This window comes from Jaculus jaculus, chromosome 16 (genome assembly GCF_020740685.1).
Source record: "Jaculus jaculus isolate mJacJac1 chromosome 16, mJacJac1.mat.Y.cur, whole genome shotgun sequence".
In the NCBI taxonomy this organism is placed as follows: Eukaryota; Metazoa; Chordata; class Mammalia; order Rodentia; family Dipodidae; genus Jaculus; species Jaculus jaculus.
In genome coordinates, this window is record NC_059117.1 from 76,215,370 (window position 1) to 76,236,126 (window position 20,757).

Here is a 20,757-nt window from a genome sequence, read left to right on the forward strand (position 1 = left end):
TTTTAACTACAGCTGCTGGCTGAACACTACACTATGAATTCCTTGAGATTAGAAATAACTTGGTTTTATTTTCCACTGCTTTGCAGGCTCTGAGAAGAGTCCCTGGTAGCAACAGGAGCTCACCAGAAACTTGCTGACTCTACAGGCAGATGAGAACCGCCCTCCCCAAGCCCTCCCGAGGCCGTTCTGTCCAGCCCTGGGCTTCCACGTATCCCTCACTTTAAAGGGCCTTCGTTGGTCTTGAATTTTCCTTTGCATTCTGGGACAAAACACAGGACAAAAAACAGCTGATGGGATTATGAATCTGAAGTTTGTTTGCAGTGGTTGGAGGCTCTGGCATGCCTACTCCCCCCCCCCTCAAATACATAAACAAAATAATTTTTAAAAGTTGATTGGATGGCTGGAGAGATGGCTTAGCGGTTAAGCGCTTGTCTGTGAAGACTAAGGACTGGGGTTTGAGCCTCGATTCCCCAGGTCCCATGTAAGCCAGATGCACAAGGTGGTGTATGCATATGGAATTTATTTTCCGTGGCTGGAGGCCCTGGCGCACCCATTCTCTCTCTCTCTCTTTGTCGCTCTCAAATAAATAAAAATAAACAAAAAACTAAATAAAATTTGATAGGACAAAATGATTTATTTTGGTTTTATACTCTCAAGAGAGAAAAAAAATGGTAGAGCAGAAGTGGACGTTACTCTGCTATAACAAGATGGAAAACAGCATGAAGGCAGTGGGCTGGACTCTGGCAAGGGGGAGCTAGCTGGCTGTAACACCCCAAAGCCTGCTCCCAATAACACACCTCCTCCAGCTAGGATCCATCTCCCAAAACCTCCCAAATTGTCACCAGCTGGGGACCAAGCATTCAGAACACATGAGTTCTGGCGGGGTGTTTGGGGATACCTGATTCAAACCACCACACCTGGTGACTTTTCCTCCTAAGAACTTGGTGAGACCAGATCCCTTGGCCACTCTGGAAGCATCCGTGTGCAGTACCGGCCTCGGATGGCAGGGGGCGAGCGTAGCCAGGAGCTGCCGCTGGAGCCTTGGAGCTGGGGGCGAGGGGGGCGGAGCTCCGGGTCGGGGGCGGGGCGGCCCAGCGCGCACGCGCGGGTCCAGCAGCCTGGCGCGCTCAGCGGCGGGGCATCGCAGAACAGCTTCAGCCTCGGCTCGGGCAGCAGCGAGTTCGAACCCCGTGGCTTTCTCCGTTTGCGTTCTGGTTTCCCTGCCCCTGGGCTCCGGGGGGGTCTTGCGGACGTTCAGGCTTTGCAGCATCTCGTGGCCTCCAGGATGCCGGTGACCGAGAAGGACCTGGCGGAGGACGCGCCGTGGAAGAAGATCCAGCAGAACACGTTCACGCGCTGGTGCAACGAGCACCTCAAGTGCGTGAACAAGCGCATCGGGAACCTGCAGACCGACCTGAGCGACGGGCTGCGGCTCATCGCGCTGCTGGAGGTGCTCAGCCAGAAACACATGTACCGCAAGTACCACCAGAGGCCCACCTTCCGGCAGATGCAGCTGGAGAACGTGTCCGTGGCCCTCGAGTTCCTGGACCACGAGAGCATCAAGCTGGTGTCCATCGGTGAGTGGTCCCACCGGGCCTCGGTGTGTGTGTGTGTGGGGGGTCATCACCTTTGTGGGACACCCAGGGGTCTGGGCAGCAACCTCCCCGTCGTGCCGAGGTGAAGGGGACTTGGGATCTCGGCCCTTCCCCCACTCCCATCCACGGCCACATCCCTGGCCCGATTGCGCCGTGGCTGTGCGCTTCGGAGTTGGAGATGGGTTTGGCCCCCCCCCCCCCCCCCGGCATTTCAGGAGGAGAGGTGGAGATGTGGCGTTTGTCTTGGACCGCGGCGTCTCAGACAAAGTTTAGGGGACTGAGTATCATTCTCCTCCTTGTACCCCGATGGCGGGTCGCTGGTGTCCAATCCCAACCCAGCCTCCTGGTGCGCCCCGACCCGTGCGCCCCGCCGCCGCCGCTCTGTGGGCGTTGGCTTGGAGTCTGGAACTGGGGGACGCGGGAAGGGACTCGTCCCCGGCTAAGGGTCTCCCCGCCTAGGTGGAAGTGAGGGCCCGGGCTGGCTCCCTCCCTCCCTCCCCGAGTGACCGCAGGAACGGGTGTGGGCCCGGAGATTCGAAGGGGATTTGTGGGGGTGTCCTCGCCTCTTGCCGCTTCCCGCTCGACTCGGGCTGGTCGCAGCTGGTGGAGAGAACTTCCAGAAAGTGGTGCGGATCGTGATCAACGTCTGGCACGGGAAAGGCGCTGCCTAGGTTGGGACTGTGGCCGTAGCCTTCCCAGCCCTCCCAGCCCCAGTCCACCCGGTGGCCCCGGGTGTTCATGCATCCATTTTACAGTCTAGGTGGGTCTGGAAGGGTTATTGACTTGCCCAAGGTTACGCTATTGACTTGCCCAAGGTCACGCTGAGGACGGGAGGAGGTGGTGACCACCAGAAGGTTCTGTATTCCTGTTCTCTGCCCCGCTGTGTCTTTGTGGGGAGGGAGTTGAAGCCCGGGTTCTCTCCTGATCGCCTGGGGAGCCAGAGTGAGGATGAACTTTCCCTTAAAACTGGAGAGTTTGGGGGTTTCTGTAAGGGAGAGGTTGTGGGGCAAGAGGTTTGGGGTGCGCGCGCATTTAGCCACGAGCCATGTGAGTGTGCAAGCCTATGTGTAGTGTGTGTGTGCGCGCCAAGGGTGTGTGTGTACACAGTGTGGGCATACGGAGTACTGAGCGTGCAGAAAATGGATGTGCGAGTACACCGAGCGGTGGACCTCGCTGAGATTTCTTCCCGAGGGAACCAGGCCATTAGAGTGACTCCAGCGTCTGAAAGACAAGGAGGTGGGTGTGGCCACGAGAACTTTCTCCAGTGGAAAAGGGCTTTCCTCCCCGAGGAGCCTCCCAGGTGGTTGGACTGGACTCCCCCACACCTGTCCAGTCAGGTAGGGCCACTTCCTACTTCCTGGGCCGATGCCTCCCAGTAGACTTCCCCTCCCAGAGTGGGGTGGTTTCGGCGCCCTGGGAAGCGCCCTGGATTTTTTTCTTCCCTTCTTTCTCCAGGCCCAGCAAACCTCTGAGTTCTACTCGATCTGCACTTTTGTTTGGAAACCATTCTCTCCTTGGAGGAGACTCTCAAGGCTTGGCTGAGCTCCGCTCGGATCTGTTCTTTGTTTTAAAAATGTGTATTTATTTAATTAGCTGAACAAAGAGACTTAAACCAGGAGTGCAGCATGACAGAGTGTCTTTAAAAAGAAACCGCAGCCCCTGCTGACCCACTGTTTACATGGGCAACAGCTCCCTGGTGCTCCCGGCTTGTGGGCCACCCTGGACTTGGGTGGACCCTTGACAGCTTTTTTTGTTTGTTTGTTTTTGTTTTACTTTTTTTCTGAGATAGGGACTCTCTAGCCCAGGCTGACCTGGAATTCACTATGTGGTCTCAGGGTGGCCTCGAACTCAAGGCAATCCTCCTACCTCTGCTTCCCCAGTGCTGGGATTAAAGGCGTGCGCCACCACCCCTGTCCGGCTCTTTAACAATTTTTTAATTGAGCCTCATTGATTTTTTTTTTTTTTTTTTAAATCTTGACCCTGCAGAGGTTTCAGACTGGTAGGGTCCTGACATCCTGGGGTTAGGCCCCGCTCCTCAGATGTGGGTCTGTGAGTTGTTGCCAATCTCTCTGTAAACTACCACAAGTTGACACTGTTTTATTTTTCTTGTTTCAATATTTCTGGGATCATATTCCCCTGTGCAGCATTCCTGGGTCAGAGGGTGTGACCACACAGGACTCCTCCCTAGCTGCTTTCCTGAAAGACCTCACAGCAAACAGGTTTCCCAGCCTCTGGAGAATGTCAGTCATGCCAGTGTCAGAAGGGGTGGGGATGGATAGAGCCTGAGGCCTCTTCCTGACACTTCTGGGCGCTGTTGTGGGCAGTGGCCCTTCCCCACACCCCAAAAGTCCCTCTAGCTCCAGCTTCGGTGCGCATTCACCGCTCATGTGGTGTTACTTGTAAGCAGACAGTGGTGCTAGTTAGTTTCACCTGGGTGCCCACTGGGTTTTCAGTTCGCGGCCCCATGAAAATACCCATGGTAGTCCTCGACTGAAGACAATTATTGCCCTTCCAAGAATGCTCTGCCTTCAGCAGTCCCAGGGAAGGCTGAAGACTTGGTTTTGTCCTAGCCTGCCACAAAGTACATGTTGGAAATGGTGACTTTGTCACCCTCTTCGTTGTTAGTAATGGTGTCCCTACTTAAAGTTGGGAGTCCCAAATGAAGTGATTGGAGGTGACCCTGCTAGTAAGTATAGGGGCCTAGACTGGCCAAAGCTGTTGCATTTGAACCTTAACTGGATTTCGTTGCTAGGGATGAAAGAAATAGAGCCCCTTGCCCTAACCATCCCTGTCAGAGGGCTGTGGTGGCTGTGTGCGGGCAGGTCTGGGGTGTTGAAGTGGCAGCTGGAAAACCCTGTTTGAACCTCTAGCCTTGGACCCAGCAGGGACCTCAGGGTCTTTGATGAATGGCAGGGTTAATCCTCTCAGCTCCAATGAGGATGCCTGGAGTCAAGTGTTAATGTCACATCAGGAGGCAAGTGGAGTCAGTTTATTCTTTGTGCTGTGGTTAAATCTGCTGAGGAGGGCTGGAGAAATGGCTTAGCGGTTAAGGCGCTTGCCTGCAAAGCCAAAGGACCCAGGTTCAATTCCCCGGGACCCATGTAGGCCAGATACACAAAGGGGTGCACACATCTGGAATTCGTTTGCAGTGGGTGGAGGTCCTGGTGCGCCCATTCTCTCTTTCTCTCTATCTCTCTTCCTGCCTATTTCTGTATCTCTCTCTCAGATAAATAAAAATAAAATATTTTTAAAAATCTGTTGAGGATTTGTGTTTTTTTTTAAATTTTAAAATATTTATTATTTGACGGGGGGGAGAGAGAGGGGGAGAGAGATTGGGTGTGCTAGGGTCTCTAGCCACTGCAAATGCACTCCAGATGGATGTGCCACTTTGTGCATCTGGCTTTTTTTTTTTTTTTTTTTTTTTTTGGTTTTTTGAGGTAGGGTTTCACTCTAGCCCAGGCTGACCTGGAATTCACTATGGAGTCTCAGGGTGGCCTCGAACTCACGGTGATCCTCCTACCTCTGCCTCCCAGGTGCTGGGATTAAAGGCGTGCGCCACCACGCCCGGCTACATCTGGCTTTTATATGGACACTGGGAAATTGAACCCGGGTCTTTTGGCATTGGAGGCAAGGGCCTTAACCACTGAGCCATCTTTCCATCCCCTATTTTATTTATTGCTTTTTTTTTTCAAGGTAGGGTCTCACTCTAGCTCAGGCTGTCCTAGAATTCACTATGTAGTCTCAGGGTGGCCTTGAACTCATGGTGATCCTCTTATCTCTGCCTCCCAAGTGCTAGGATTAAAGGCGTGTGCCACTATGCCTGGCTTCCATCCCCTATTTTTCAAGTTTTATTTTATTTATTTGCGAGAGAGAGAATGGGCACACCAGGGGTCCTCTAGCCACTGCAAGTAAACTCCAGACGCATGAGCCACCTGTGCATCTGGTTTATGTGGGTTTTGGGGTATCAAACCTGCATCCTTAGGCTTCACAGGCAAACCGCCTTAACTACTGAGCAATCTCTCCAGCCCTATGTATTTATTTTTTGAGGTAGGGTCTTGCTAGCCCAGGCTGACCTGGAATTCACCATGTAGTTTCAGGCTGGCCTTGAACCCGCAGTGATCCTTCTACCTCAGTCTCCTCACAGTGCTGGGATTAAAGTCCTGTGTCACCACGTCTGGCTATTTTTATTTATTTTTTGTTGGCATTTCCCTACTCCCCAGTGGCCCATGTTTTACTCCACAGTTGGGGAACTTGCTGTGGAATGAACTCGGCATCCATTGTGTGTGTCATTCTCAGGCCGGAGGACTTCTCTCACCCCACGGAAAACTCCCAACACTATACGATGTGGGAACCATTAGAGCCATGTTCTTTGAGCCCAGCTGTGAGACGCGAGGTGGCCCAACTGCTGCCGGAGGACAGTGGCTCACACCTGCTCGCACCCTGCTGGAAGACAATCCTGGCTGTTTATTTTCACACTTGTGGTTCATCAGAAGGTGGGCCTACCCTAGGCTCCTTCCCAAAGTAGAAAGCTCTGTTGACTTTCTTGTTCTGTTCTGAGACGCTCAGTGAGGCCTTAGTATGTTCAGTTCCAGCTGCTTGCCAGTTGCTGGCAGCTTTATTTTATTTACTTGTTTGTCCAAAAACCTGACTGAACTGACTTCCTTCCGGCAGCCCAGCTAACTTGGAGGTGGGGGGAGGGTCCCCCAAGCCCAGGAATAACTTTTAAGGCTGTCTGGAAATTTGGGTAGTTTATTGTGGCTGGTCCTCTAGAAAAGAAATTCTGGGCTGGAGAGATGGCCCAGCCATTAGGACGCTTGCATACAAGGCCTGACAGCCCAGGGTCAGTTCCCTGGTACCCATGTGAAATTAGATGCACAGAGCAGCGCATGCATCTGGAGCTGCAGTGGCTGGCAGCCTTGGTGTGCCACACTCCCTCCCTCCCTCCCTCCCTGCCTCTGCTTATAAATAAATGAGAGATAAAAATATTTAACAAGGCAAGGAATTCTTGCCTTTTTATGTGATGTAGCTGACCCTAACAATTATTTATAACTTCCTGTACCAGGCTAGTGCAGGAGTAGACCCTGTGAGTTCTCAAGACATCACGTCCCTGAGCAGTTTCCTGGGTGATGGGTTACTGCTCCACACAGCCCCCCCTTTTTTTGGTTTTTCGATGTAGGGTTCCACTATAGCCCAGACTGACCTGAAATTTACTATGTAGTCTAAGGGTAGCCTCAAATTCATGGTGATCTGCCTACATCTGCCTCCCAAGTGCTGGGATTGAAGGTGTGTGCTACCACACCTGGCTTCCTTCCTCCATTTTGTCACATTTTCATGAATGGGATGAAGACATAACACCCCAACTAAGTTCCGTTCCTTCCTGAACTGACTAGCAAAGGCCAGTGTGTATTTTATTTTATTTTTAAATTTAAAAAAAAATTCTATTTGATAGAGAGAGAAAAAATGGTGTGCCAGGGACTCCAGCTGCTGCAAATGTACTTTAGATGCATGTGCCACCTTGTGTATCTGGCTTATTTGAGTCTTGGGGGAATTGAACATGGATCCTTTGACTTTGCAGGCAAGTGCCTTAACTGCTAAGCCATACCTCCAGCCCTGTGTGTGTGTGTGTGTCTGTGTGTGTATGTATGAATTGGCATGCATGCCAGGGCCTCCAGCCACTCCAACCAAACTCCACACACATGGGCCACCTTGTGCATCTGGCTTATGTGGGATCTGGAAAGTCAAACATTGGTCCTTAGGCTTCACAGGCAAGTGCTTTAAGTGCTAAGCCATCTCTCCAGCCCCAGTGTGTGTTTTAGACAATGTTGTCCAGGCATGGAGAGTTCTTAAAAAGTAATGAGGTGTCATGCTTTGTTGGAGTTTATAAGTTCAGGGCCATTTGCAACAAGGTGGCAGACCGGTTACTTACTGTGAGATAGAGGGTTAAGGGCAAGGAGTCTTGGTTTAAATTCCCCTTGTCACAAAGTAACTAGTAAGAAACTTTAGTGGGGCTGGTGAAATGGCTCAGCAGTTAGAGGAGCTTGCTTACAAAGCCTATCCGCCTGGGTTTGATTTCCCCAACCCTCACGCAAAGCTACATGCAAAAAAGTGTGCATGTGTGTGCTGTTGGTTTGCAGTGACAAGAGACCCTGGCATGCACACACGTGAAAATGAGTTGTTGTTTTTTCAAGGTAGAGTCTCACAGGAATCCTCCATGAGTTCGATCATCCTTCCTCTGCTGGGTGGTCATGGTACCTTTAATCCCAGTATTTGGGAGGCAGAGGTAGGAGGATTCCTGTGAATTTGAGGCCACCCTGAGACTAAATAGTGAATTCCAGGTCAACTTGGGCCAGAGAGAGACCCTACCTCGAAAACACACACACAGTAAAAGGTACCATGCCCAGCAATTTTTTTTTTTAAAGAACATTGTGTACTGCTTGTCTTATTATTAATAGGGATAATAATGACCACCTTAAGAGATAGTTATAAGAATGAAAGAAAGAGCTGGGAGTGGTGGCGCACACCTTTAGTCCTTTAATCCCAGCACTCAAGTCCACCCTGAGACTACAGAGTGAATTCCAGGTCAAACCTGAGCTAGATCGAGACCCTACCTTGAAAAACAAACTAACGTAAGGAAGGGAGGGGAGGGAGGAATGGAGAGGTGGCTTAGCAGTCATGGCGCTTGACTGCAAAGCCCAAGGACCCAGGTTTGACTCCCCAGTACCCACGTTAGCCAGATGCACAAGAGGGCACATCTGAACTTTGTTTGCAATGGCTGGAGACCCTGGCATGCCTATTCTCTCTAAAACAAGAAAATATATTTCTTATGTATATATTTCTGGTTTTCTGAGGTAGGATCTCCCTGTAGCCCAGGCTGATCTAGAATTCACTATGTAGTCTCAGGGTGGCCTTGAACTCCTGGCAATCCTCCTACCTCTGCCTCCGGAGTGTTGGGATTAAAGGCGTGTACCACCACGCCCGGCTTAACATAAAATATTAAAAAATAAAAATGAAAGAAGTTAGGTCGGGCTAGGTGAATTCCAGGTCAGCCTGGGCTAGAGTGAGACTACCTTGGAAAAAAAATAAAAAAAGTAGTTAATGTTTTAAGAAACTGTGTGGAACTGTTCGGGTTGCATAGTAAGTGTTCAGTGAGTGGTTGTGAACTACCCAAGGTACTGTCAAGTACTGTTCTCAAAAGTCAGGCTGGAAGGGCTTGCACTGGAAAGAAGTTGAAAATGAGCGCAGATGGTGGAGTCCCCGCTTGCTCAGTTAGCAAGCCTTGATCATGGGAGCTGTCTGGAGGGTGTCACCCTTGTTGGTAGAGCATGACCTGCTGTGTTCTGGCTGCCTCCAGGGCCCATTCACATTAGCTTTGTTTCTGAGCTGGATGGGAGCTCCAGGCGCCTGGTCATTCCGCCCTCCCCGCCCTGGGAGGGATCTCTGGGCCAAATCACTTCCAGATGGTGCCTGGGCCTCTGCAGAGTTTCTCTAGCAACAGTGGAGCCGAGCCGACATGCTGCAGCCTTCATTCTTCGAGAGAGTGTTGGAAGGAGGGCTTTGACTTGGGGCTGAGTGTGTCTCCAGGCACTCCTTCCCTCCCACGGGGCCAGGGTGTGTCCTGTGAGGTGGGCAGCAGGGAGTGGGCTGCGGCTGAAGGAAGGATGGCTGCCTTGTTCTCTAGGGTAGCAGAGCCCGGGGCCTTTAGGCGCTGCCTTCCAGGAGCTGCCCGGCCTGGGCTCCCGTTACCTTGTCACACTCCACCAGCACGTCCTCGGCCTATTGATGCAGGACCCCAGGCCCCACTGCCTGGGTTCTGATGCTCTAGTCTAGTGCCCCGTTTTCTCTGAGTGAGTGTGAGCGCCAGGTCTCATTTCCCAGCACCACGTTAAGCCAGTGTGACGGTGTATTAGGAGCTGGTCATCCTCAGCTACATCGTTTGAGGCCAACTGGGATTGTATGAGACCCTGTCTTACAAAAGTGAATAAATAGAAACAGAAAAAGAGACTGGGGAGATATAGTTCCGTGGTTAAAGGTTCATGTTTGCAAAGGCTGTTGGCCCAGGTTCAGTTTTATAGCCACCATTCAAAGCCAAATCAGGGCTATAGAGATGGCTCAGCAGTTAGAGGTACTTGCTTGTAAAACTTGACTGCCTGGGTTCAATTCTCCAGTACCCACATAAAGCCAGGTGCACAAAAGTGGTACATGCATCTGAAGTTCATTTGCAGTGGCAAAACCCCTGGGGTGCTCATTCTCTTTCTCTCTCTGCTTGCAAATAAATAAAAATATTAAAAATAACTATAAAAAAGTAAATAAAGCCAGATGCAAAAACTAACACAGGCATCTGGTGTTCCTTTCCAGTGGCAGGAAACCCTGACACCCTCCCCCCACGTACAAATTAAAAAATAAGCATATGTGTATATTTTATATACATGTATATAATTATGCTTAGTGATAGCACAGTGTTGGCAATTTCATTATTATTTTTAAATTTAATTAATTTATTTGAGAGAGAGACAGAAACAGACAGATGGAGAGAGAGAATGGGCACACCAGGGCCTCCAGCCACTGCACACGAACTAACTCCAGATGCATGTGCCATCTTGTGCATCTGGCTTACGTGGGACGTGGAGAATTGAGCCTTGAACCGGGGTCCTTAGGCTTCACTGTAAAGCACTTAACCGCTAAGCCATCTCTCCAGCCCCAATTTCCCTATTAATCTTGTACTTTTTATTTGTTTTTTGAAATGGCCTCGTTGTAGCCCAGGCTGACCTTGAACTTCTGATCCCCTTGGCCTCCACTTTCTAAATCTTGCAGTCCATTCTTTTTTATTTTTTTAATGTGCCACCCTGCCCAGTGCTATTTTCAGGGTCTCGTTGTGTCCCACCCAAGCTGGCTAGAACTCACAGCAGGAGTGCTGAAATAATACATATGGACCTCCAGCCCCCATTTAATATATTGAGCCCAGGTCCAGGGTGTTCTCTTGGCTTCCGTCTCTTCCCTGGCCAGTCCAGAAGTGTTTGGAGCACTTTTATTAGCTGCTCCCCCAGACTGGAGCTTCTAATGAGGGAGCCTTCCAAGATCCTTGTTTTACCCTTTCCTCATTCAAGAAATATTTGAAGGACCAGTTGAGCCAAGCCCAGCGTGGGATGCTAGGACCACAAGAACCATGCCTGCCTCATGCCCTGCTCAGTGGGGAGATGTACTCAGAATGCCCTGTGGAGCGGGCCGTGCCACCTCCAGGCTTGTACTGTGACTCAAAGGCAAAGGCCTGATGCGGTAGGTCTGCCTGAAAGTTCAGGGGTCTACATTTCTTTCTTTCTTTCTTCACTGCCCCCCCACCTGTCTCACTCTAGCTCATGCTGACCTGGAATTCACTACATAGTCTCAGGCTGGCCTTGAACTCACAGCAATTCTCCTACCTCTGCCACCCAAGTGCTGGGATTGAAGACGTGTACCACCACGCCCGGTTTAAGGTTCTATATTTCTTGTTTTAACTTATTTTTTAATTTAATTTATTTATTTGAAAGAGTGATTGAGAGAGAGACAGAGAGAATGGGTGTACCAAGGCCTCCAGCCACTGCAAATGGACTCCAGAGGCACATGCCACCTTGTGCATCTGGCTTACATGGGTCCTGGGGAATCCAACTGAGGTCCTTTGGCTTTACAGGCAAACACGTTAAATGCTAAGCCATCTCTCCAGCCCTCTTGTTTTAAATTTTTACAAAAATATTGTAGGATGGGTGTGGTGGCACATGCCTTTAATACCCGGACTCAGGAGGCAGAGGTGGGAGGCTCATCATGAATTCAAGTCCACCCTGAGACTGCATAGTGAATGCCAGATTAGCTTGGGCTAGAGTGTGATCCTACCTCAAAAGACCAAAAAAAAAAAAAAAAAAAAAAAAAAAAAGGGCTGGAGAGATAATTTAGTGGTTAAGGCACTTGATTGCAAAGCCTAAGTACCCAGATTCGATTACTCAGTAAAACACGTAAAACAGCTGCACAAGGGGGCACATGTGTCTGGAGTTTGTTTGCAGTGGCTGGAGGCCCTGGTATGTCCATTCTCTCTCTCTCTCTCTTTTTCTATCTGCCTCTTCCAAATAAATAAATAAAGCATTTTATTTATTTATTTGCAAGGAGAAAGAGACACACACATGGAGAAGGAGGGGATTGAGGGCATGCCAGGGAATTGAACCTGGGTCCTTTGGCTTTGTTTACAAGCACCTTAACCGCTAAGCCAGCTCTCTAGTCCTCAAGGTGTTGCATTTCTTACTACTTCCTGGGTTCTGACTTCTGTGGATCCTGGGGTGAGTAGCAGGAGTCAAAGTGCCAAGGTCTCTGGAGGAACCACTGAGCGGGGTGTGCTCCACTCCTGGAACCTGGGAAGCTGAGGCAGGAAGGTCCCAGGTCTGAGGCCAGGCTGGATTACATTCGGAGAAACAGAAGAGGCTGAATAGGTGGTTCAGTGGTTAAAGACGCCTCCTTGCAAGCTTGACAACCCCAGCTCCATCCTCCCCAGCACCCGCGTGGATAAGGAAGTCCTGTACTGGCTCACAAAGAGTTTTCAGAAGCTGACAGATGCCAACTCATGCCCTTGGGGAAAGATCTGGGTAGGTTGAGTGAGCCCAGATAAAATGGCTATCTAACTTGGGCTCACACCTGTTGATGTACACACACACACAGACACACATACACAGAGTCGATCTCAATATTAAGCATCAGTAAGGCCCAGTTTCTAGTTGAATGAGAAACACAAATCTGAATTGATTTTCTTGCGTAGGACTGGTTGTATTGTGTGTTGTCAGGGTGCCTTCCATGGGCCGTACTTCTACATTGAGGTGCTTTTCTCTTTTGGTTTTTCATGTAGGGTTGTGCTCTGGCCCAGGCTGACCTGGAATTTACTATGTAGTCTCAGGGTGTCCTCGAACTCATGATGATCTTCCTACCTCGGCTGGCATTAAAGGTGTGTGCCACTACGCCCAGTTTAGGTACTTTTTAAAACATTTTTTGGTGCTGCGATCAAACCCAGGGCTTTATGCATGCTAGATAAGGGCTCTGTCACTGAGCTATGACCTATAAAAACTTGTTTTTCTTCTTCCTTTTCCATTTTATTATTCTGCATTAATTTTAATCTTTTAAAAATTTTTTTATTTCATTTATTTGAGAGAGAGAGAGAGAGAGAGAAAGAATGGGCATTCCAGGGCCTTCAGACACTGCAAACAAACTCCAGATACATGCACTACTTTGTGCAACTGGCTAATGCGGTCCTGAGAAATAGAACCTGGGTCCTTTGGCTTTACAGTCAAGTGTCTTAACCACTAAGCCATCTCTCCAGCCCTTTAATTTTAAATTTTAAAGGAACACTGGACATTGAATAAATGCAATGGGATGAGTCCTTACAATGCCAATGGGAGCCATTTCCTACTTTCGTAATGATTGCAGCTGCCTGTTGTGAGGTTCAGCAGTGGTAAACCTAGTTACTCACGAGATGGGTCAGTGACTGCTCCGTAGACTTGGGTCATTGTACCGTAAACAGGTACACAGGCTTTGAAATAGTCTTGGAGTTTTTAGTGCCCAGCTCAGCTTTTTAAAATTTTACTTTTTTTTTTTTTTTTTTTTTTTGGTTTTGTGAGGTAGGGTCTCACTGTGGTCCAGGCTGACCTGGAATTAACTCTGTAGTCTCAGGGTGGCCTTGAACTCACGGTGATCCTCATACCTCTGCCTCCCGAGTGCTGGGATTAAAGGCGTGCGCCACTACGCCCGGCCTTTAAAAATATTTTATTTTTGTTTATTTATTAGAGGAATGGGGAGAGAGAAAGAGAGTGAATGGGTGCACCAGAACTTCTAGTATGTCCATTCTAGCCACTGCAGATGAACTCCAGACGCATGTGCCACCTTGTATATCTGGCTTATGTGGGTCCTGGGGAATTGAACCTGGATCCTTAGGGTTCACAGGCAAGTGCCTTAACTGCTAAGCCATCTCTCCAGCCCCAGACACTGTTTTTCTGTCTGCAGAACGTTGAGGTGTGCCCATTCAGCCTTTAATATACCTAGTGTTTCCACAGGCCCTCTTTTTTTTTTTTTTTTGCTAAGTATTATTCTTGCAGCTTTTATCATTTCTAATTATTTGAAATGTCTTGAGGCTTTAGTTCTGAGAGTAAGGTCTCACTAGAAAGCTAGTCTCACCCTCGTGACCCTCCTGCTTCCGCTCTTGAGTGTTGACATTACTTCTGTCAGTGGCTGTCATATCTTTCCAGTTTGATGATAAGAAAACCAAGGTTCAAACCTGCCTCCTGCCTCAGGTCAAGTGTAATGCAGGCTGTGCCTGTCTGTCTCGCTGGAGAACACACTTCCATGTCAGCGCCGGCTGCACACTTTGTAAAGCAAAATAGGTCTGTTGGGCTGGGGTGATGGCTCTCTGGTTAAAGGTGCTTGTTTGCAATTCCTGATGGCCCAGGCTTAATGTGTCAGTACCCACATAAAGCCAGATGTAGAAAATGGTGCATACATCTGGAGTTTGTTTGTAGTGACACAATGCTCTGGTGTGCCCATTCCCCCCTCCCCTCTGCTTGCAAATAAATAAAATTTAAAAACTAGATTTATTTTAGGGGGAGTTTGTGGGAGAGACTGCTTTCTACTTCAGTTTTATTTCTTCTTTTGCTTCAAACTCTACACATTTGTACTTGATTAATATGACATTGAAATTTCTTGCTATAAAGCACAACGGCCTGGGTTCACCTCCCCAATACCCACATAAAGCCTGATGTACAAAGTGGTGCATCTGGAGTTTCCAGTGCCAAAAGGCCTTGGCATGCCTGTTCACCTCCCCACTTGCAAATAAATAAATAAAAGATGAATTTCTCGTTATAAGTTTCGGTTTCATAACAGACCAGTAATCTGGGCTATGTAAAAGTCTGAGGCAGGAGAATTGCCTGGACAACACAGTTAGATCCTTTATCAAGATAAAAGACAGAAGGGCTAGCTGGAGTTGGGGAGATTGCTCCGTAGTTAAAGGTCCTTGTTCTGCGAGCCTACCAGCCGGTGCTCACGTCCTTACCTCCTGTGGCCCATGTGTCTCAGCTGCCTGTCACCTTGGGAGGCGGAGTCAAGAGAACTCCGGAGTTGGAAGGTCAGCTAGTCTAGACAAGGTGTCTCAAACAGGGTTGTAGGCAAGGACTGATACCCCACGTTGCCCTCTAACCTTCACCCCATGCACCAAGGCACGCTCATACCACACACACACACACACACACAATAATAATACAGGGCTGGGAATATAGCTCAGTGGAAGAGTGTTTACTTAGCATGTGGAGGTCCTAGGTTCAGATCCTCAGTACCAGACTGAGAGGTGAGAAAGAAGTTTCCCACGACAATGCCAAATGCTCTTGGAGCCGGGTGTGATGGCATACACCTTTAATCCCAGCACTTGGGAGGAAGAAGTGGGAGGATCACCATGAATTCAAAACCAGCCTAGGACTGGACTACAAAGTGAGTTCTGGGTAAGCCTGGGCTAGAGTGAGATCCTACCTCAAAAAACCAAAAAAACAAAAACCTCTCTTGGACCCATTTATTTGCCTTACCTGTTCCAACACCAGGAGACATTGAATTGGTCCCTTTATTTACTTTTTTTTTTTTTTTTTTTAGTTTTTCGAGTTAGGGTCTCTGTCTGGTCCAGGCTGACCTGGAATTAACTATGTAGTTTCAGGGTGGCCTTGAACTCATGGATATCCTCCTCCCTCTTCCTCCCGAGTGCTGGGGTTAGAGGCTGCATTGCCACACCCGACCCTTTCTATACTTTTTCTTTCTATACGTTTTGTATACATTTCTCTAGTCCCTCGCTCTGCCTTTGGTTCCCAGGCGCAGTGATGTCATTGCCGGATGGCTGGTAGAGACTAGCAAAGGCTTGCTTACTTTGAGGGGGTTGGGCAGGGCTTAAGTTGTGAGGCCTGGAAGCCAGAGTTGAGGAGGGAGGCATCTGGGAATTCCTCCTGCATCCCCAGGGCGCGCCGGGCATGCCCCTGAGCAGGTGTGCCCACTGAGGCGGGGGCGGGGAATGCGTGTTGAAAGCTGGCTATGTCAGGAGATTGCTGGTGACAGTGGACATTGGCCCAGCGTGCTGTCAGAAATGACCTCACTTCACCCACATCCCATCCTTTACTCATTAACCAAGGGGAAGGTGTGCTGGGCTGTTTTCTGGGGATGGGAAGATTCCTTTCTTTTCAGGTCTGGCACTTCTCTTTGTCTGGTGGCTCTGGCCCAGAGGACATCTTCTTTGGTTTTTTTTCAGGTTAGAGTTAGCTCTCTAGCTCAGGCTGACCTGGGATTCACTATGTAGTCCCAGGTTGGCCTCGAACTCATGGTGATCCTCCTACCTCTGCCTCCCCAGTGCTGGGGTTAAAGGCGTGTGCCACCATGCCCGGCCTGACGGTGGGCATCTTGCTAGTAGTTGCGGCTAGTGGCCTTCGGCCTGTGGGTCACTTGCAGGAAATGCGGTCAGTTCCCCGCTGCCTCTCTGGGCAGCAGGGAGAAGCTGGCCTGAGGGCCCATTCCAGGCTCCTTGCAGCAGGCCTTGGCCTCCCGAGCGCTCAGGCTGGCTGGCAGGTCTGGGTTTAACACAGCGCTCCTGTTCTTCCCCTCTGAGGGGCCTTTATTCACGCTGCTGCTCTGGATCCTTTCTTCATGGAGGTTTGAAAGCGCTTTTGACTAAATGGGTCACCTTACTGGGTATTTTCACAGGGGCGGCAGCTCTTGCCATGCCAGACAACTCTCCTGGAATTTCCTTTCAGATAGAAAGGCAAACCCATGAGGTTGGAGTTATTTGGAATCCGGAGTGGAATGTTGGCATTCTCACTATATAGGGAAATGGGTGGGGACTTGTGGCAAGGACTCTATGTAAATTTACTGTGACACAGAAATTGGGTTTTTAAGATGAAAAACGGCAGGCAGCAGCCGGTTTTTCTTTGCAGACAGCAGTGGTGTCATTTTTCACCTCAGGCTTGAGTGAGGCTGAGGGAGAGACTGGCACGTCCCCTGTGAGCCCACCCTCTGGGAACCGGCTAGTTCTCGAGCTAGCCCCACTCCTGAGATCACCCTCCTCCTCGTGTCTCGGAAGTGACTTAGTGAGATTCTAGGGAAGCAAGAAGAACCTGGTTTTCAGCAGCCTGTCGGGGCTCTAAGTGCTGGACCCAGACTGCTCGTGCACGTGTGCGTGTGTGCGTGTGCGTGGTGTATGCATATGTGTGTGCCCTATGCACACACATGTGGAGTTCAAGTTTTATTTATTTATTTTATTTAGTTTTTTCGAGGTAGGGTCTCACTCTAGCCCAAGCTGACCTGGAATTCACTATGTAGTCTCAGGGTGGCCTCGAACTCACGGCAGTCCTCCTCTCTCTGCCTCCCGAGTGCTGGGATTAAAGGTGTGCACCACCACGCCCGGCAAGTTTTTTTTTAAATGCATCTTTCCTTTATTAGGTTGCTTTTGTTCATTTTTATTTATTTATTTGAGATTGATAGAGAAAGAGGCAGATGGGGAGAGAGAGAGAGAATGGGTGCTCCAGGGCCTCCAGCCACTGCAAATGAACTCCAGACACGTGCCCCCTTGTGCATCTGGCTAACGTGGGTCCTGGGGAATCGAGCCTCGAACCGGGGTCCTTAGGCTTCACAGGCAAGCACTTAACCGCTAAGCCATCTCTCCAGCCCAGGTCCAGTGTTTTATAATGCTCTTCTACCTTTTTTCCCTTGAGATAGGATCTTTCACTGAGTCTGCTGTTTGCATACATTTTTTTCCCTCAATTACAAGCCCCTGGGATCCATCCTCCTGTATCTGTGCCCTTCCTCCTACACTGGCCTTACAGGTGTGTGTGGCAGCTTTTCGCATGGATACATGTTCTCATGCTTTCCTAACAAGCACTCTGACCCACTGAGCTGTCTTCCCAACCTGGACCTGGGCTTCTGTGGTGTTTGAATGTATGTCCCCCAATAGACTCAAATGTTTTATTAAAGCGTGTTACTTGGATTTCCAGCCTCCTGGCTGGGAGAAGTGTCACTGTGGTCTGATCCTGGAGCCCAGCCCTGAGGTGTCACTGGAGGCCGCATCTGAATTCTGACCTAAGGTGTGCAGAGTGAGCTCTGGGGCTCCTGATTGTGGTGCCAGATTGTGGCTTGCTCTCTTTCTGTCTCTCTCTCTCTCTCTCTCTCTCTCCCTCCTTCCCCCTCTCTCCCCCACTCCCCGCTCGGATCTGTGGAAGGGGCCTGCTTCTTTCACTGTTATGGAACTTCCCCCGACTCCATCAGCTTCCAGTAACCCCATTCCTCCACAAACCGTGCCTGTTTGGAGGTTCACCCCAGCAGCATAGAGCTGACTGCAACAGCTTCTTAGAAGGCCGAGAACAAGTGGCCTGTCTTCTTTGGTACCCAGCAGCCCCGAGTGGGGACAGACCTTGTCGCCCAAGGCCCAAAGGTCCTCACGACTTGCCAGTTTCGTTCATCGAGCGGAGCTTAGGGTTTGTTCCCAGGATTTCTTCCTGAGGAGGCTTTGGGATGGGGATGAAGGGTGGCGCAGGCAGCTTCGCAAGAGCAGCCTGTGGATGGATATGGTTTACTTTGGCTTACGTTCTCGAGGGGAAACAGCATGAGCAGAGGTGGGCATCACCTCCTTGCCAGCATCAGGTAAACAGTAGTAGAGGGTGTGCCAAACACTGGCAAGAGGAAGCTGGCTATAATACCCATAAGCCCACCCCCAACAATATGCTGCCTCCAGGAGGCTTCAGTTCCCATATTGCCACCAGCTGGGGACCTAAGCATTCCGAACACCTAAGTTTATGGGCGGACACCTGAATCAAACCCCCACAGGGGCATGTTGCTGGTTGGACTGGGGACCTTCAACAGAGGTTCAGGCCATCCAGAGCAAAACCCAGCAAGCTTTATTTTATTTTTTGAGGCAAGTCCAAGAGACAGGGTTTTGTTTTTTATTTATTTATTTATTTATTTATTTTTGGTTTTTCAAGGTAGGGTCTCACTCTAGCTCAGGCTGACCTGGAATTAACTATGTAGTCTCAGGGTGGCCTCGAACTCACGGTGATCCTCCTACCTCTGCCTCCCTAGTGCTGGGATTAAAGGCGTGCACCACCACGCCCGGCTTTTGTTTTTTATTTTTAAAATGAGAGAGAGAGACAGAATTGACATCATAGGGCTTCCAGCCTCTGTAACCAAACTCCAGACACATGCGCCACCTTACATGTCTTTCTTATATGGGATCTGGAAAGTTGAACATGGGTCCTTAGGCTTTGCAGGCAAGCATCTTAGCTCCTGAGCCATTCTCCAGCACAGGTTGACCAGAAGTTATTCTATGTAGTCTCAGGCTGGCCTTGAACTCACTCTGATCCTCCTACCTCTGCCTCCTGAGTGCTGGGATTAAAGGCGTGCACCGCCACACTCGGCTTCAGTGAGCTTTCTGAATGGAGGAGCCTTGGGGAGATCCCGGCTCCATGTTTCTTATACGTGGACTGCCGAGTTCCTCATTTTTGCTGGAGGCGGCCAGCTGGAGCTGGCTGCCTGTGAGACAGGGAGCCCTTCATGGGGGGGGGGGGGCTCAGGTGTCGGCATTACACTCCTGCAGGCCTGCCTCTTCCCCCTCTTCCTTTCTTTGTCCCTCTTTCTTGTTGCTCGTTTGAAAATCACTGGCAGTCACTTCTGGCCAGAGGTCCAGCTCCCCTCTGGAGCGCCCACAGATTTCTCTTAGCCAAGCTGGTCTCTTCTGCCCAGGGTGGTGACTGTGTCTTTTGCTCACCCCTGGCTCTGGACTTGGCACTTGGTGAGAACTTGCTAAATCACTTGTTGAGAAAATAAACTGTTTCAACCAAAAAAAAAAAAAAAAAAAAAGTCTCTAGCATGGGTTGGGGTTGGGTAAGAAAAGGTCCAGTACATGGACTTGCTTGCAGTTTACTTGCTTTGAGGAAATTTAGAATGGTTGTGTCTTGCAGTGAAGTGGAAGGATAGTGTAGTGGCAAAAGGGCCCAGTGTCCCATTGGGACACCTGATTTTTAGAACTGTGGTGCTGGACTTCAGGGCTGATGAGATGGCTCAGCAATTAAGTGAAAATATTTAAAAAGAACAAGAACCTCAAATTTACCTTCTCAAGACCTACAGCTGCTTAAAATGTCAGAAAGCAAAAGCCTTTTCCATGGGCTGGAGAGATGGCTTAGCTGTTAAGGTGCTTGCTGGCAAAGCCAAAGGACCCAGGTTCTGTTCTCCAGTACCCATGTAAAACCAGATGCAAAAGTTGGCATATGTGTCTGGAGTTTGTTTGCTGTGGCTAGAGACCCTGACACCTCCATTTTCTCTCTCTGTCTGTCTCTTTCTCTCTCAAATAAGTAAAAATATTTAAATATATATTAAAAAGTTACATTTGTAGGACTAGAGAGATGGCTTAGCAGTTAAAGTGTTTGCCTGCAAAGCCAGAGGACCTAGGTTCGGTTCTCCAGGACCCACATAAGCCAGATGCACAAGGTGGCACATGCATCTAGTTTTTTTTTTTTGTTTTTTTTTTTTTTTACAGCTGGTACACCCATTCTGCTTCTCTCTCTCTCCTCTGAAAAAAAAAAATGAAGTTATATTTATAATTACTTTGCAGAGAAAAAAAGGTTAAGAACATAGAAAAGCATTCACAGAAAGAACATCTCATGTCTGTGAAGAATTTCACTCACATTCTCTTCTGTCAGGGAGTTTGGCTTACAGTTACCATTTGATTAGAAATGGGGAAGAGAGAGAGAGAGAGGCGTATTCTTTGGAAAGAGACTGCGGACTAGAAATGTCATGTGCCATCATTTTGGTTACACTGATGGTTGTAACAAGACCCACCTAGAGCTACCACTGTGTTCTGGCCAGCATAAAAATGGGAGGTCTTAGGGTTGGAGAGATGGCTCAGCAGTTAAAGGTGCTTGCTTGCCAAGCCTGACGGCCCAGTACCAGGTACAGCCAGATGTATGAATTGGCTGGCGCCTGTGCTAGAGTTCATTATAGTGGCAGGAGGCCCTGGCACACCCATCCTCCCTCTTCCATTCTCTCTGTTTGCAAATAAATAAATAAAATATTGCCTTTCCCACCCCCTCTTTTTGAGGTAGGGTCTTGCTCAGCTCAGGCTGACCTGGAATTCACTACATTGTCTCAG

The 20,757-nt window shown here is 49.3% G+C and overlaps 1 protein-coding gene across 3 annotated transcripts in view; it reads left to right on the forward strand.

Moving 5' to 3' along the window:
- Positions 1-1,148: 1,148 nt before the first annotated feature.
- The window catches only part of Flnb (filamin B), a 175,676-nt gene continuing 156,067 nt past the window's right edge, over positions 1,149-20,757 (forward strand). For all 3 annotated transcript variants that reach the window (XM_004669088.3, XM_004669089.2, XM_004669090.2), the window contains exon 1: positions 1,149-1,577. In XM_004669088.3, the coding sequence (XP_004669145.1) occupies positions 1,286-1,577 (292 nt within the window). In that variant the 5' untranslated portion in view covers positions 1,149-1,285. The remainder of the gene's footprint in view (positions 1,578-20,757) is intronic.